General features: G+C 31.0%; 1 protein-coding gene across 1 annotated transcript in view; it reads left to right on the forward strand.

Annotated features, from left to right (window-relative positions):
* Nucleotides 1-8,394, forward strand: part of LOC118192547 (uncharacterized) — a 31,851-nt gene extending 23,457 nt beyond the window's left edge. The window contains exons 4-5 of the mRNA XM_085823097.1: nucleotides 1,336-1,495; nucleotides 5,831-8,394. Of these exons, the coding sequence (XP_085679223.1) occupies nucleotides 1,336-1,495; nucleotides 5,831-5,955 (285 nt within the window). The 3' untranslated portion in view covers nucleotides 5,956-8,394. The remainder of the gene's footprint in view (nucleotides 1-1,335; nucleotides 1,496-5,830) is intronic.
* Nucleotides 8,395-19,268: the final 10,874 nt, after the last annotated feature.

The following is a 19,268-nucleotide window of genomic DNA, read 5'->3' on the forward strand; positions in this document are numbered from 1 at the left end:
TTTTTTTTTTTTTTGTTCTCGTGTATAAGTGAAACATTATTGGGTTTCAAAAAATCAATTTCCGAAATAATCTTAGAGTTAAAATTAAGATAAATGAAAATAATAAAAAATAAACATCATGCCTCTAAATTTCATTGCATCTCTAATACACCATGCTTATTTTATTTCTTCACACTTTGAATGCAATACATTCATGTGTTCTTGGCACAGAATGTTTTCACATTTTAAACATTGCATTCACGTTCTTCTGTCCTTGGCGCGAGGGCAAAAAATTTATCATATCTTTCATACTTAGTTGTTTTGAATTTCACACATTCGTTTTACTTCTTCGTCGAAACTTCTGCTTTTGTTTTGCATGCAGTAACGTCAATTTCTTGGAAAAGTATTAAATCTCTGATCTTTGTTCAATACTTTTTTTCATTAATTGTAATGCGATGTATGTCCTTCAAAAACAGACTTCTGTTTCTGGTTGGTGGATTAGCAGTTGAATGTAATATAATTCAAGCATTTATTACAGCAACATTCAGTGCAGGAAATAAAATTACCATTGGCCACCTCCTTGTTATTCTGGCAATTGAATAATTGGCTGACATTTCATCCCCCATATCCACTGCTCCTTTAGTCATATTATTAAAGCATATAATTCCTGACGTTTTATTTTCTCCAATAGTATCATCTATAATATGATCATTATATAATGTTGAAAGCATAAGAACAGTTTTTCCTTTTTTAGAAACATCAGGAATTAATGTTTTTCGAAACCAAAACCATTGTAGAAAATATTCTTAGTTTCATCTTCAGTTTCCGAAATGCAATCTTCGTCGCTTTCAAATATTTCTAATAAATCTCACATGCATTGCATCTCCAGTTCATAGGGACTCATTCTTTTTACCATAATGCAGTTAGAAATTTTTAAGAATTTAATGTCACGTACTTTAAAATCACTTGCGAGTAGAAATATTTACTGTTACACTCTAGAAATAAATTTCTGAAACACTCTAGAAATAAATTTCTGAACTAAATATTCAGTCAGAAAAACACTTACATGGACAGGCGCGTGGGGTGTGTCATACACCAGTTCCAACAAAATACCGATAAATCTTTTTCTGAAACACACAGGCGAAGAAAAAGCGGTTCTGAAAGTCAACCTCAACTAGAAACTCAGCTACTGAAAGCAGCACAGAATTTCAGTTTCACAAGTTAGGAATATTCCACTTTTATGTAGGGTTGGGGTATGATACACCCCATGTGCTTTCCCACGGGTTAATTTCAGTTCAGTTTTTAAATTCTGGATATCACATTTAGTATTTTTCTAAAATTTATTTTTTAATCTAGTTTGCCAAGTTAAAAAGCTATGGAGGAAGTAGTTTTGCTGATCATGCACGAAGAATTTTGAGATATGTCTTCTCTGATGCCCTTGCAGAGCAATACAGCTGGCTTGGAAATAAAGATAAGAAGAAATTTTGTGATTTAAAAATTTCACAAATAATTGTTGGTGAGTTTTTATGGCAGCATTCTTGATTCTATTCATATATTTTAAGTTTTATTATATAAATCATGATACTATGAAAAAAGTAATTAAAATTTTATTTTTTATTTTATTTTATTTTAAAGAAGTAGAAATATAATTGCCTTAAGAAAATATTTTTTGACAACAATAGACTGTATATCAACAGTACTTAGTATGCTGTATACTGATAGTTACTCATTATATTTGTAAGATATTGCTGATAAATTTCAGTGACTGTGGAAGTCTTAGTGACAAGAATTCATGTAGTTTTATGATAAATGTAAAATGCTGAATATAATAATGTGAATGTCTATGTGTTGTATATGTTGAATGGAACTTTTGAAAGATTATAAGTAATTAAGAATGACATAAGAAAGTTGAGAAGTTCTGTAGCTTTTAGAATAACAAATACTAAGTCTTGCAGTTTTTGGAATACTCTTTTTACATGACAACATTCATTATTTTTATTCTGGAGTTGGAAGCTAAAATGTATAAGTTTCTGATACTGCATGACTATATTGTTTTGGAAATGATACCTTTTTTAATTTTTAGAGCCACGGTCCAATATTTAAAATAAAAAATTTTTGCAATCATATGTTAACAGTCAATGCAATATTCATTTATTATTAAAAATAACTGAATATGTTTTAATAATGGCTGGTTTATGTGATAAGTTATGTTTTTGTATGAATAATTTATATTATTCACTCTAGCTGGTTTATTTAGTTGTAAAAAATTTGTTACAATTAACACAAGTGTCATAATTTTCAATGCATTCAGATTGAGACTTGCATCTATTTTTCTCACATCAATGCCTCACTATTTTGCAAATGTATGATAGCTCTTACGAGTATGTGAATTTGTTTTTATGCATTGGCAGCAGCTATACGAAATCTTTGACTGTTTATTTTAGATGAAGGCAATTTTCAAGAGGTTCACATATACTTTTCATTCAACAGTTTCAATTGTTCTGCATGCTGCATAGTGGCAAGTTAATGTTACTTTTGCTGTCAGTTGCTGGTGTGCACATAATTGTTTCAAGGGTGTTCCCCCCCCCAAAATTTTACTACATATGTAAGCATAATGGCTGATGATTTAGAGCAGTGGTTCTCAACCTTTTAACTACCGCATACCATCTAAACAAAAACTGAAAAACATTAGTACCACCACTACATTTTACAGTGATTATTTTTCAATTTTTCAATAGAAATATTAAAATATGTATATATATTGCCATTTGCACAACCTATTGGGCTATTTGTATTAAATATGTACACATAAAAATTATTAGATTAAAAATTGATTACTGTTTTAATTATCAAAATTTCAGTTATAATACTTTAATTCTAAAATTTAGTGTGAAATTTGGGTCTGTTTAAGAGAGTTCAATTTCTTTATGTTTGCTCTTATTTCATTTAACTTTAACGATAAATTAGGATCAACTTTTAACTTTGATCTATATTTATATTTCAAATTTAACATGGAAAAATCATTGTTCACACAAACAGGTTTTACAAAAAGGCAATAAAAATTGGATAGCTTTATTTGAAATGCCTTTAAATTCTTTTTTTCGGTTCAGCCAAAAGTTAACAAGTGTGTCATTTTCGAAATCTTCAGTTAGAGTTTGATCACAGGAAATTTCATCAACTGTTCTTTTTCTTTATGAGATTTTTTAATTTAATGGTTAAAAATACTTTGTTTCTTTGCATAACACCAGTTGAGAACCGCTTAGAGAATGGCTGATGATTAGAGACATTTTATATATTTTACAGTTGTTTGCCCATTATATTAATGACCAAAAAAATGTGGTTCTTCCAATTAGATAACACATTTCTAAATGTCAGTAGTCCAGTATTTATGGTTCCAGGCCTTTCATAACTTAATTTTTAGAACTTTTTATGAAGATTCAACGAATGTTTAACCAGTTAATATTTGTACATAATTTTATTTTATATTAATATGTTTATCCATACCTTAGTACATACATTAATTTTATTTTTCTTGTATTTAAAAGTAGTTTTAGACACAAAAACTTCTTTCTAGGCAGAATTTTCTTAGTATACAAATTTAAAAAATACAAAATGAAATTAACCAAAGAACATAACATTTAAAATAACTAATTAAATAGTAATATATTTAAATCAGAATCATATTACAAATGATTCAGTAATCTAGTAAATCATTATAAAGTGAATTTAAGTCACTTTGGCGTTCTTTTAGATCAGCATTGTGATAAGAACGAAAACCTTACGGAAACTCCAGGTTTTTATGTGAAAAAAAGTCCCAGTTTTTCATATTTAAGGCTTGGCAGCTATGATAATGTGATAGTTTTTATCCATACTGTCTTAAGAATTATTCTATGGCCTGATGGACTTTTGTACAATGACTTTTGAGCATCTTATAAGGTCTTGTGGTCTGTATTCCTGTCAAATGCAATAACTCTGTTTTATGCCAATGTTCTGCATTACTCTACAGTCCTTGTAGCAATGTCTAGTGTTAGAGTGTGAAAAGTATAGCACCTCTTATAATAGAAAATAATAAATATTTTTATTAGTGAGCTTATCATGATTTTATTATTGTTCTGTGTTACAATTTGTTAAAATTTTAAAATCCAAATTTCTAAACTTTTCTTAATGCTTTAAAGGGATATTTTTTCCACTCTGTACTAAAATGCTGTCTTTGATAAATAGGCAATTTATGCTATGCTATGATTTTTAAGATATTTCTTTTATTTTCAGTATTATAAAAGTGCATTCATTACTCAAATAAATTAATCATTTAAAAAGTCATTTTATTTAGACTTAATATTATTTTTCAAAAAATTTTATTTTATCCATGTGTGTGATAAATAAAATCTAACACATAGTAACAAAATTTCTAATTCTGCCTATTATGACATCTGTATCCAGAATAAAATGTAATGGTAATGATAAAAATTTTCAGCAACTTATAGTTTGCAAGTCTCTGTAAGTATATTTCTTATATAATGGGTGGTTATAATTTAAAATTACTCTATTTAAACCTACAACCATTTGGCCCATTGTGGTAGCCTTATTTCATTGAAAGTTGGTATATATAGGTTATATAGACCATGGGGAGAAAGAAATCTGCAATAAAAATTAATAGTTCAAATTTTAACCAACAGATAATATTTTTCATGCAATTTAGTAAGGAAGTTATGAAGGTGTCGACATCCTGCAGACCAGGGCAAGTTCACTGGTTATGCTAGCCTTCTGTTGACAATTATAGCTGTTGACAGTCCATGGCCTCTTTGGAGCCTTTTTTTGGTTAGATGAGTTGCATTTTGCCCTAGATGGAGCAGTTAAGGCTCAAAACTCTCGCATATGAGGTACTACAAATCCTAATATTGTGCATGAACAGTCTCTGCATCCGGATTATATTACTGTAAGGTGTAGTTTTACTGCTGATTTCATTTCTGAACCCTTTTTCTTGGAGGAGAAAGCTCCTCAAGCCCCTGAAATGTGTCCCATCATGGATGCCCATTAGTGCAAACTTCTTCAGCAGCAAGTTATTCCTGCCTTGAATGAAAATGTTTAGAGGCTACTGTCTTCATGCAGGATGGTGCACCACCTCACATTGCCAAACCAATGAAGGCATTGCTTCATTGCCTACTTTGGAAATGATTAGGTAATTTTCTGAGTGCCTGACCTTGAATCTCTGTGACTTCTGGTCGCAAGGATTCCTGAAAGATCATGTCTTTGGAGGAAGCATGAAAGCAAACATAACATGTCATGCTGTTGCAAATTTTCAAGAAACCTTTTGTACTACTGTTGAATGTGTTATAAATATGTGTTGAATGTGCGGTTGACTCAAATGGAATGCACATTGAACAAATGCTGTGAGTAAATAAAGTTTTATGTTCTTCTTGTACCCACTTCTCAACTGGTGACCCAAAACTGAAATTTATTTTTTATTCTAGTTTTCATTTTCCCGTGGCCCATATAATATATATATATATATACACACACACACCAAGTTTCAACGAAATAGATCTACCAGAATGGGCTTTATATAAGTCTAAAATTCAGATCCTTTTCTAATTGAAACTATTGATAATAATTAATAATCAAACACTATCGTACAACTTGAAAATGAACGTAAAATAATTTTTAAACTGTATTAAATGTGTAAAATAATTTTTAAACTGTATTGTATGATTGTCTCTAGAGCTCCAGAGCTAGAGAGTCCTTTAAATAGCCATGTTTAATCAAATTATTGAAAATATTATTTTTTGAATGTTTTTATTTGTAAAAAGTTGATAGAATTTTCAATATTTAATTCTATTTATAATTGTTCTAGATGCTGTTTTTGAACAGAATGGAAGTGATGTAACAAGATCCCAGATTGAATTTGCAATTAAATCATGGTTAAGACATGCAAAAGAAAGAAAAGATAAAAAGGCACGGAATACTACATTAAAATAAGATTACTATTAAAAGAATATTAATAAATTATGTAATTATGATTGATTGAAAGTAAAACCTAAGCACCTAGTTGGATTAACTTCTTCTGCAGCATTGGAGACATACAGATATTTATTTTGATAATCAAAGGTCATGAGACAATTCAAAAGTTTTATGTCAAAATCTAATTTTTTCACCCCAACAAAATACTGTAATATACCACATTCAGGACACATTCAGTGATGGGTATTATGGAACTAGCATTGCATAATATTACAAATCGTTTTATTTTAATTAATGAATCAAAGAATGAAAAAAATTACACATAGTGATTCTGCAAACATATGTAATGGAAAAAATTTATTCAGTTTACTTAGGTTTTTTGCTTTGAAGTCTTGAATTTTACTAAATAAAGTTCAAATATTGTGTTGCTTTGCAGATTCCAGTTTTTCTTTAGAAAAATATATAATTTTTTAAAACATGAATATTTATTATTTCTCCAGTATTATTTAATTTTTATGATGAATTTTCCAAGTATATATAACACTTTACCACCGTCATTCAAGGTGATTTTGGTTGTTGTCTTCATCATTCCCCCTTACCTGAGGATTCAAGAGATTTTGAATTGTGCTGTCAGTTAATTCTTCCACAATTCATTCCTTTTGCACAATTTGTTAAATAATTTTATTCTCAGAACGCTTGATCTATGCAATGTTTGAAGGATATTTAACTGTTTCCAGTAACTCATTATTTGGTCATTGATCTTCAGTACTTTCACCTTTTTCGATAGAATTTCGCTTCATGACATTTGGCCATAATTTTTGCTAAGCTTTTGTTAATGTTGTGATACTTACATGCTTTCATGTAATAGTAGCAATGAAAATCGCATCTTTTGTGTTTGACTGAACTTGGAAGCCTTTGATGTTGCAATCAGAATTTAAGAAATATTGCACATATTTCTGTGTTTAAGAAATATTACTAAAAAAGGGGGGAATGCATTTTGCATGTAAAGTTTTGAATAACGCCTTGGTCAATAGGTTGGATTAATATCATCCAGGTTATGTACATTAATAAGGTCACATGTTTGCATTTTATTTCCTTATCACATTTTTATAATATTTTGAAAATATTCTAAATTAATCAAGATGAAAAAGTAAATAAACCCTCCAAAAAACTACCTGAAACTGGCAAAAAGCTTCCAGGCCTTTTTGAATATTGCAAAATGAAATGCCCACTTTACTTTTGTTGTGCTTTTGTTCAGTAGGAATATTTCAGAAAAAGATGCCAGGCTATTAGACATTTATTATAGTTAGGGTCATAACATCTTATTGACATATCATACTATTGACCATAGTTTTTTTTTTTTTTTTTTAATCCTTACGAGACATTAGCAGTAATCAGCATAGTTTTCGTATTATCATCGCATTACTCATGAAATTCATTTTTATTTTCAAAAATACTTCCTCATCTATCACCAAGGCAACGTTTTGAAATTTTCTTTAGTCTGTAAAGTGGATTCTCTTTTGTTTGGATGCGTTTATAATTGCTGATTTCCTAAAAAAGGGGGGGAATGCATTTTGCAGCATTGAATATTTCTCTAGATAACACAAATAAATAGTTTAGCTAAATAAATATTAAAAAAAATAAGCTCTGTTAAATATTACATATGTAAAATGCTAAGTATTTAAATGTGAAAGATGGTCAAATAAATCATTGGAGCAAAACTTAATTTTCTGGTATTCAGGTACAGTGTATTTATTGAAAAGATATTTAGTGCAGAAGGGGTTAGTAATGTTTGCAAGTAAATAGATTCTAAATGGCAGAAGAAAATTTTTATTTGAGTGAAATGAAGATATTTTTGATAATGTTCATTTTTATGTGTACCTTTTTGCTTTGATTGTTTTGCTGATATAATGATTCTGTGGAATTTTTTTTTTCTTTCTCTGTGTGTATGTATGGTTCCTTATATATTATATGTAACTTTAAAAACAATAAATTTATAATGTAAATGTTACATTTTTTTAATTATAAATATAAATTCATAAGAGTCTTTCAAAACATAAGTAAATTACGAAATATTTAGTTATTTTTATGTATAATTTCATTTAAAGTAATGCAAGGAGGGAGATTATCTAAATGTCATTTTTGTTGGATTTCTGAGACTCTTATATATAAAGTAAGTATAAAAATTAATCTTTAAACAAAGTCAGTTATTAAAGCATCTTAATTTCTCAATTTCGTTCCATATTAAAATTTATTATTATTATTATTTAACTTTTATTTTGCTAAACAATATTTTAATTTAGTTGAAATGTAGACAGACTATTGAAAGATGCAATTTCATTCATCTATAAGAATTTTTTTTTTCTTTAAAAAGTATAATTCTGTGTACTGTATATTTGTAGCTTGCTTGTAATTGTATTCAGTGATAAGAATAAATAAAGGTTTTTCTGTCAAACATATTATTACTAGCATCAGTGTCAGAGTTGGTACAACATGTGTGACTGCATCAAGCAGCAAATTTTGGAATTTGGTATACAATTGGCATTCCTAAAAGGAAAAGCTTAAAACGGATTTTAGTACAATAAACCCTCATTGAATGAAGCTTTGCTTGTTATGCATTATCTTAATTGTCTCCATTCAGTTTGCCCAACATGAGAATTTCAATTATGCGTGGTACACTGCAGAGCTCTGGCCACGTTCCAATAGTCCTCTTTAATGACTCAGAGGTTTATTCCTTCCCCAGACACCACTTCCGTATTGCAACCATCAGAACAAGGAATGATAAAACATTCTAAATGTATGTAACATGCATGTTTACATCTCTACAAATAAAGTACTAAACAAAAGAAAGAATGACGTATTAATGGTATTTTAAAAGGAATTTAATGTAAGGCACTACATAGAAATAATTGAGATCACATGGAAACAGGTGAATTCATCAACAGTAAATGTTTGCTGGTATCAACACTGGCTGGTCAATAGTGATTTTCATCAACTGAAAATGGTGTGTTGGTGTTGGTGTATTTAATTATGGCAAAGCACACTAGGGCTATCTGCCTAAGGGGAGGAATGCCTTCGTGGAGGACTTTCTAAGGGAAACTGGCTCGTATACACGTTACACATGGGGAAAACCACAAAAACACCCATGCAGCCAGCCCGTTCGCGGGATTCGAACCTCGGACCGAACTACCAGTGTTTAGCGACTTTACCGCTCGGCCGCTGGTGGGCCTCAACTGAAAAATGAAGCCAAGAAAATCATACAAAATTCTAGAAGTCAAAGAATTTGTGAAGAATGATGATCGTGAAATGACAGATGAAGAATTGGATTATCTTATAACGCTGACTGATAGTAAAAACAGCAATAGTGAAAAAGATAGTTTCCTCTCTTTTTTTTTTTTTTTTTTTTTTGTGTGTGTGTGTGTGTGTAAAAAAGCTAAATGATTTTAAATAAAAAAATAGTAACGGTCTGTTTTCATAATTAGAATTTACCCTAATGTGGAAAGAAGAGGACTCTTTAGAAGAGGTATTAGAAAACTTTGAATTGCTTACTGCAAAATAGTGTTTGAGTTGTGTCGGTATTGTCACAGGTCAAAATCATTAGTTATTTAAAAATAATAATAATAATTGCATCGTGCTTACTTATAAAGCAGTAGTAGAAATCATTTAAATTAAAATTTGTTTCATTTTTCCCTTTTAAATACAATAATATTTAGGTATGTATAAGTTATACATACTTTCTTAAACTGAACTCTATCTAGCTCATTTTTACTTCCTTATATGAAGTAAAGGAAGTGTTGTAATTGCGAGAATTTTTGGTTATCATATTTCGACAAAAATATCCATTTTGACCACTATCGAATGAAATTTAACGTTGCTTTTCCTTGACTTCTGTATATAAGGACAGACTAAAGGACTCTTATACCCAAAACGGGTTGCAAAAAGGATTTAAAATGGATTCAGAAGAGTTTTTTTCGTTATGTACATATGTATGTATCTATGTATCTCACATAATTTAAAAAACGAGCAATCTCAGAACATTGAAATTTTGTATATAGGACTGCTGTGACATGTTGTTGTTCACCTCCCTTTTTGTTGCAGTCGGCCGCACAAAAAAGTATATATATAGTGGTGTATATAACATATTGGGTACATAAACTTAGAGCATCTAAAGTTAAAAGTAAATTGGAATCAAAGCAAGGCAAATCCTCAACAATATGAATAATTCCATCCTTGTATAAGAGGTTAACACAATATCTAAACAATTCAAAATTTAAAAAAGGACTATTTAACTTTGTATTACTAAAGTCAAAAACTAAAAATGTACAAGAAATAAAACTATAACAATTAATCTTCTTTTACTGAAATTCCAAATCAGGGAAAAATGAATTAAAGCTTCATAAAAGTTGATTAATTTGCTTCAAAAACATATTTCGTTTTCCTGGTTCATTTGAGATGAAAAGCTGAAAAAAAAGTTTCATTACATTATATTGATATAAATCTGAAAAAAAGTGAATATCAAATGTACCAGAATTTTCCTTACATGCCTTCAAAACACTTAGAAAAAAAATAAAACATAACATTGTGTGTGGTCAATTTCCACACAAAAAAACCATAAAACTTTACATTATGTAAAATGACCATTCGAAAAAAAAAAAATCAGATTGGTATAAAAATATATGCAAATCTGAAATTCAAAATCAAATGTAAATATAGAGCGCAATGCAAATATACTTTAAACCAAATAGTCATTTAAACAATACTCTAAAAATGGGCAGTCCCTGATTATACTTAACTGAACTTTCAATTCCAAGAAAATTAAAAACTTTTCAAAGATTGCTTTATATAATAAAACTAAATCTGAGCCTACTTTGGCAAAAAAACTGAAAAAACTATTAGAAACAAAATTGAAAAAACGCGAACTTAACTGAAATCATATGACAACCATCAAATGAAAATTTACTTAATTCTTCAGGTGACCAAACTGTCTTTCTTGTATAATTCAGCTCTGGAGAAGCAGAAAATGGTATATATATATATATAGTTGATTATATATAGTATATACATATTGGGAAAATGGTAGATTGGGTATATATATATATATACATATAAGAAGAGAGAGGGTGGGTATACCCACTCTGTTACTCGGCTCCGTGAGCTCAGTATTTTTTATTCTTATATGTTGGTAAGTTTTTCATTTTTTGCTTTAAAAATGATTGAATTATGTTGTTCTTATCATCCGATTATGGTTTTTATGCCTTTAGTTAATCTGCATGCAACAGTTGTTGAATTGTCAACAATTTAAAAGTTGTTTAAGTGCAGCTAAGCCCAATTTTTAACCATAGCAGCCATATTTGTTTACATTTGAAACTTAGCAGAACAGTGAATTAAGTCAGTTTCTGCACCTTCAGTGTCTTTTTGTCAAGTGGGATCAAAAATAAATTTTCAGTTTTGTGCACCGAAAAATCTGCCTTCTTACCCGCTGGCCAAATTGCTTGTGTTTGCGTAGAAACTGTAATTTTAATTGTAAAATTTTTTTTTTTACTTGTTTTAACTCTATTTGGTATTTTATATTTTTCAATTTTCAATAAAGATACTTTTAGGTTTTATGTATTTTTGCCTTGTCTCAAAGTGAGCTCTGAATTAATTGAATGAGAAATATATATCTAATGAAATTGAAGAAACTAAGCTTAAATGAAATGCAGGAAAAATGCGTATAATTTAATATTCTGTACAAGGAAGTCACCCGCCCGCCGAGAAACGACTAGTACCTTTTATTTCTCAGAATTAGTGAAAGGCATATTCGGTTAAAGTAGCAAGCCGGATATAACAGTTAAATATAGGAATGAGTTACATTTATATAGGGACTACACCAAAATGTCGCGAAATTTGGCCACCAAAATTAGTCGCGAAAACCATCGCCAACTTGGCGATATCTCGCTGATTTACAGAGATAGCCATTTACCTCAATGTTAAATATACTTGCCCCTGTAATCTTATTTTTCCGGTAGAACATATCTTCAGGCTTTTCATATTACATTATACAAAGGATACTAACTAAAATTTCACATATAATTTTCACTAGAATTATTTACATTTATACAAAATTTCTAACAATTGCAATATCTAATAAAATATCTTCATTTTTAATTCTCTGTAACTTGAATCTCGTCCTTTCTCTTTATAGTCTTTGCTACTCGTTAGTCCTCATATTATCCATAAATAATTAGAGAAGGTGAGAGTGCATGTGTCTCAGCGAAATTCGAGATTTAATGTCGTGTTTACTCCGCTGTGAGAGGGTAATTCCTGCAGTAGGCTGGCATTTAATGTCACTTCGTGTTTACTTCGCTATGAGAGGTTAATTCCTGCAGTAGGCTGGCATAAATTTCAACATTTAGAAGTGAAAGGTTCAGCGTGACCTTCGCAGCTAGTTTGTGAAGGTTCGTCTTTGTTCGTAAGACGAAAATAATCACTACTTGGACGTAATGACGTCCATTTTAAAATTTAGAGAAGCCTGTTCTCTGAATGGAAAGGGAAAATTACGCAAATATTTTTAAAATTTTTAAAACCTGGCGGTATAATGCTAGAGAGGGGAAATACCAAATTATTATAATCTTTATTGGATTAAAGCGAAGCATTCTAGAGCTGTCTTCTTGAAGGAGCTTTCATGGATCGATAATGCAGGGCTTAAATTGCGCCGGAGCCATAAATAAAAGAGCTCCGGCATTTCTTTTATGTAAGTGAACCACAATTTTAGAAGATAATTTCTGTTTTAATATGTAACCATACCTTAAAAATAAATTTTAACTTCTGAATGCAGACCTGTCTTTCCCTCGCACTCAAGCCTTGCACAGAGGTTGAGACTTTTAAGGAAAGAAAAGCCCCATATGTCAAAGGCTTATTCTCCAGGATATGCAATGAATTTATAGGAACGGGTAAATTTTGTATTCCTCAAAGAACTAAAAGTGATAGCCTGGTAATGCATGCTTCATCTAGTGACTTCTTACTGCAGACCTCTTGTAGACTTTCTGAATGATATAACCAAACAGGAGGACCACTGCTGGCAGTGTACAGAGAAGTCTTATGTTTATTCTCATGCTGTATTCAGGGAAAATTTCTGCTTGACGGCTAGAATTATATCGACAGGGCATGGCGATCAGAAAGTCCTGAACTCTTTCCTGTTTATTTACAAAGCTACACTTTTCCGTTAAATTTCTTTCCATATTCTCATACTGTTTCTAGAATTCTCACTATTCTCCTTAGTGGAGCTTTAACCGTTTTATCTTTTTTCCTTGGTGTGCTGCAAGAAAAGAGTGGTATCTGTCATCCCTTGAGGTAGTATATTATATGAATAATGAGGGCTTAAATTCAGACGGAGATCGGCTCAGCTGGTTCTTAGCATCTAAGTTGAACTGTAATTCCAGCTGATGCCCCAAATAAGACAAGGTTCGATACTTTTCTTTTCTATTTAACTATTTAAAATTAATATAGTAATTTATTAGATTTCTCTTTACATAGCCTTAATTAATTTAATTAATATTAATTTAAATTTATCATCTAATTATTTTAATTTTTAGCTATTTTATTTATTTCTTTTTCTCTCTTTCCTCACAAACTTCCATAGTCTCCGGCACTTCTAATTTTAGAAATTAAGCCCTGCGATAGTGTCTCTAACAACTTTTTGATTAACTAATTAAACATGTTTGTTATATCGAAGCATTGTTTAAAACTAAAACTATTGAACTAGTTATAAAAAATTAAATTATTACATATATTAAAATTTACCTAAAAGTAATATTTTTCATTTAAACTTATGTTGGTTTAGTTGAAAACGCATTTAGCTATTCGAATAATTTAAATAACGAAGATTTCTGAACTCAAGAACAAGAGCATTTAAGAACCATGAGCCCAGCGTTGTAAGAAAAGTAATTTTGCACATTAAAAATAAATTTTATTTCAATAAAAAAGTTGCTCGATTAACTGTAAACGCTTAAAAAACAGTTCATTTTATTTTAAGATAATTATTTATATACAAAAACTTTCAGTGAAGCAAATTTAAAAGAGCATTTAGAAACTGAATTTCTCTGGAATACTTCTTTTGTGGGTTTTATGCTGTTATTTACACGTTAAATATTAATTCGCCTAAACTAAGAAAAAGAAACACATAACATGTAAAAATTTATTATTTACAAGAAATATCAAATTAAGGTCATTTTCTTATGCATTGTTTTCTCTAAACGAATTTCGTATTCTGACAACACAGAAATATTGGCCACATAACATGTAGGAGATATTTCTTATAATTCTCTTTAGATTCTAATATCTTGTTTTCTAGCATGGAATGTTTCAGCAGTTTTTAAGGTTCGTTGCTAAGAATAATTTATTAAACAGAAGTTAGTAAGAACAAGTAGGGTATACTTCAGATTTGATCTCTTAGGTTTGTTTGGTCTGGTTACTAAATAAACGTTTTTGAATTCATGATAAAATTTTAAACATTTTTTTTTATTATTATTATTTGTGTCTTAACGTACATGTACTTTTCAAGTTTTTGGAAAAAGGGCTTGAATGATCGTTTAGCAATGGTGAAAAGGGGTACATGAGGGGAAAACTGTTGAGAATCTTTGGTCTAGACCAGTGTTTCCCAACCTTTTTTGTGCTATGCCCCACCTAATCCTCTCTAAAATTTTTAAGCTTCCCCTAGCATATACATAATTTTTAATATTTAAAAATTGAAATGTTCACGAAAGAAACTTGAATGATAGCTTTTAGGAAGAAATGACTACGAAATTTTGTGAGCAAACACAGTAAGTGAACTTTAAAAACATGGAGAACTGAAATTCAAGAAAAAACTCATTTTAGTGAGAGTTTTTCATTTTAAGTATTAGTAATTTTTATTATTTAAATATAGCGAGTTTTTTGCGCTTGATACTTGCTGCAAAGAAATTTTATATCAGGTTCCAATTTAGATAACTTGAGTCTCAAGTCTCCCCGTTTCATTATATCCAACCGATTTCTTCTTCTTCTTTTTTTTTTTTTTTTTTTTTTTTTTTTTTTTTTTTTTACACGGGAGGCATGAAAAATAAGCAATGTCCTCTCCGAGACTCGAACCTGGACCTCTCGAATACACCCCGATTGTACTAACCGTTACACCACGAAGGCATGCTGGAAGGATGGAGAAAATACCTTATATACTATTTAACACCCCCTTTTAAAGGACGACTGGGGAGTTAGGGGATCCGGTCGCGTAATGGCAGACCGCACATTGAGTTGAACAGTGTTAAACGAAAGTCGAATACTGCGCATGCCCAGAAAACAATTTGGCGTAATTACTACGTTGGCGCGATTTGAAAAGAAGATAAATGCGGTATATGGTAGATGTACCGCCATCTGATTGTGAACAAATCTGGCGTTTAAATCTTCGTAGAGTATAATGTAAATGTAAATTAATTACTGTGTTAAAATACTATTTTTTGCTGTACTGCTCAAACAACTAGAAAGCTGAAATTATTGCGAAGTAATGTGAAGCAGTGTTTGCATTCAAAATGTAAAATATAATACCTATGAAATTCTGCACATTCTTTTGGAACTGTACAAATTTTCGTTCAGAAAAAGACTGAAATTTAGGATACATTAGTTGAAAATTTATTCATTATACTTTTAAGCAATAAAAACAATTCAGGATTTACCATATGTTCCATTCGTACATACATAAAGAAACACTGAGGAATATAACAAGTGCTTGCAAATAACACTGAAGAAATTTTACAATTCCTTAATGCTAGTCATTAAATTCTTTGAAATGAGAAAATAAAAGCGCGAATATACGCTAACAAACTAAGCGAGATACTCCAGTTTACAATTACTGAATTATAACATGTAAACAAATTACATTTAAATAACGAATTATTACGAACATATGTTAACAAATATTAAATGCACTGTTATTGACAAATTACAATGAAATATATATTAGAAAAATAAGCAAGTGCAATCGGTATGGACGTTAAAATAACTAATAAGCAAAGTTCCAGAACATTACAGTTGTAAACATCATTCGAACACACTCGACAGCCATGGTGATCACAAATAAGCTAGCGTAGGGTTGCTTAGTCGCCAATATTTCTTCCCGCGCCAAAGGTACACCATCAAGCATGCGCAGTAAGCGAAATTTGCTTAACATTGTTTAACTCAATGTGCGGTCTGCCATTACGCGACCCGGTCGTTAAATACTGGTGGAGAATAATCATCATCCACCACCTTTTTTTTAGTTCAGGCGCCATGCTGAAGGCGTGAAAAATTAGCAATGCGCTCGCCGGCCTCTCGAATACGCGGACCTCTCGAATACGCGCCCAGCATGCAGACCACCACACCAAGAAGGCGGGAGAAATACCTTATATACTCCACCTTTTAAAGGGCGACTGGGGTTTTAGGTAAACCAGTTGCCAAATACTGGGTGTGGAGAATCATCATCTAACACACTTTTAGTTCGTGCGCCACTGTAGAGTCATTAGGTTTATTTCGGAAGCAGCAGAGATGAAAAATATGCAACGCCTTCACCGGGAATCGGACCTCTGGAATACGCGCACAGCGTGCAGACCACCACACCAAGAAGGCGGGAGAAATACCTTGTATGCTCCCGCTTTTAAGAAGCGACTGGGGTTTTTTAGGGAACACAATCACCAAATCCTGGGTGAGGAAAATCATCATCCAACACCCTTTTAATTCAGGCGCCACTGTAGAGACATTAGGTATTTTGGAAGCAGAAAAATCGAACCACGGACTTTTGGAATATGCGCCGAGCCTACAGACCACCACACCACAAAGGCATGCCAAGAAGGCTATAGCAACGGTTCAAAACCTTTTGACTAACGCGTACTATCTAAACAAAAATTGAAATCCTTTAGTACCACCACTACATTTTACAATGATTATTTTTCAACTTTCGAATAGAAATATAAAAAAAAGAAAGAAAGAAAAAAAAAAAAAAGAAAAGAAAAGAAAGCTTTCAGATTTTATATTACGCCCAAAGGGATGTTTTTCTAACCTTTTGTGTGTTACCTTTATTTATTAAATATCATGTTCTTCGCACTTAAACCATCAAATTCAGTTCAACAACAATATCACAAAATACTTAAAACAGCATATCTTTAGAATTTACGATACACAGTCTCTCGCGCTGAAGATAACTTTTTTTCGTACATTGTTGACATTGCTCGCTTTGAAATCGTTGAATTTGTTAATCAAAAATTCGTTAAAGTGCTACAAAATATGAAATCAGTAATAAAACAAATTCTAACTTAGGGCTTCCAATACCCATATTCGGTGGGGGGATTACGTTATTCAAAATTTGATGGCTCTAGGTACCTTCGCTTTATCAAAATGCGAGAAACATGCATATATTTATGCAGATTCTTCGTTGTTTAATTTCTAATATAACACAGAGCGATAATATTTGGTGGCAACAATTTAAAAAGTGAAACGGACATTTAAGTTTTCAGCGCAAAATGCCAAAAAGTTAATAGCCCTTTTGGGCTAACGCCGGTTCGGCTAAAAAGAAAGAAGGAAAATCTGAATTGAACAAAGTTCTTTATATCAGTAATTTCATCCAATTGCAATACGAAATACTTACTGTGTTTTATTTTTGGAATAAGTGTCTCTTTTATGGAATGTGCCATTTCATGAATGATTAGTCGACTTACTGCGTCATTTGATAATGGAATATTATTAAGTTCATTAGTCGCTTTTTCGTTGAATAATATTAAAACGATATCTTTAACTGCTGGGAATATAAGGGTTTTTTCCAAGCCTGCCCATTCTTAGCAATTCTCAGGTTTACCAGGTAACTAGCTACCAAAGCTTTTTCAGTTGAAGTATCAAAACCTTCCATTACTTCTCTACTATTTTTTTAACTACGCAATTTCCTCTTAAAATATTCATCAGATTTATCCTTTAAATTGAGATAATTAGATTTAAGATATCTTTTATAAAAAGGTGGTTTCATACTTTGATTGGATAATTGTTCACCGCAAACAATGCATTCAGGTTGAGAGTCCATTTCAACTCCATTGCAGGTAAATACAAATAATAAATAACTTTCATTATACTCGTATTTTCTTGAAACAATTTTTCTTTTCTTTTCAATATTCTTAATGTTAGTAGATTGTACTGGATCCATCACCGGGTGAATCGCCACTTTTCCGCTTAGTCACTGCTAGCAATTTTTCTATTTTGAATATCTAGCTTTGTTTTTTTATTTTGTTACGAATATTTAAATGCACAGTACATTCCGAGTTTTTCAAAAACAGACGATAATATTCTCAAATCGCGTAGAAAATTAAGGATTTCAAAGCAACAAGAAGACAAAATACCTGCTGTTAGAGACAGCAAATCGACTTAAAAAATTATTCTAATTGAAAATGGAGCAATTATGAGCCCTGAAATGGCGACATAAAGTGCTGACATGCTAATAAATTGATAAACTCTAAGAGAATTAATAAGATATTATTATCTTTTTTACAGAAACTTATTTTTATTTCCTATTAAATACAACATCCATTTCTATCACTTCTTTTAAAAACATCATTAATGGCAACTTTTGTTACGTCTACGGCTAAAATAATATTTGTGAAACGTACAACATGGAAGAACGAACAACACTGCCATGCAGACAGATCGTTCGCCTCTTGCTGAAGTCTGTAAGTGGCTACTGACGCTACTGACCTTGAACAAAGCTGAGATAGAATAAATTTTCAAATATTAGAAAAAAACTCAATCAGGATGTTGGGGTTTAAATTTTTGAATTTAATAGCTAAAAATACTTTGCTTCTTTGCGTACCACCTATCTTTCTCTTGCGTACCTCCGGTTGAGAGCCCCTGCCTTATAGGGTTAGTTTCATAAAAAAAATTTCTATTGCTTTTAAAAGGGGAAAAAATTTTGAGCATTTGTTGAGATAAGCAGTATGCATAACAACTTACATATATTACATTCTAAACTTGAAAAAAAAAATTGTTTTTATTGGTAGAACATATCTCATCTAAGACTTAATCATTTATTTTCGATTCGCGAAACTTTCTAGACATTGTTCCTTTGAAATTAAATCTGAGGAAAAGTTCAAATATCGGAAAAAATAAATAATCAGTTAGATGAATAAAAATGAACAAAAACTGAAATAAAAGCTGTACATTAAGAAAGCATCAGTCATCCAAATCTTAAGCTTTTCATTGTAAGCAAAAGGCTCACCAGCGGCCAAGCGGTAAAAACGCTGAATACTGTTAGTTCGGACCGGGGTTCGAATCCCGATGACTTCATGGGAACTTTCGCGGTTTTCCCCACG

Source organism: Stegodyphus dumicola, chromosome 9, assembly GCF_044657685.1.
Source record: "Stegodyphus dumicola isolate Sdum_Otavi_A_Nest chromosome 9, ASM4465768v1".
In the NCBI taxonomy this organism is placed as follows: domain Eukaryota; kingdom Metazoa; phylum Arthropoda; class Arachnida; order Araneae; family Eresidae; genus Stegodyphus; species Stegodyphus dumicola.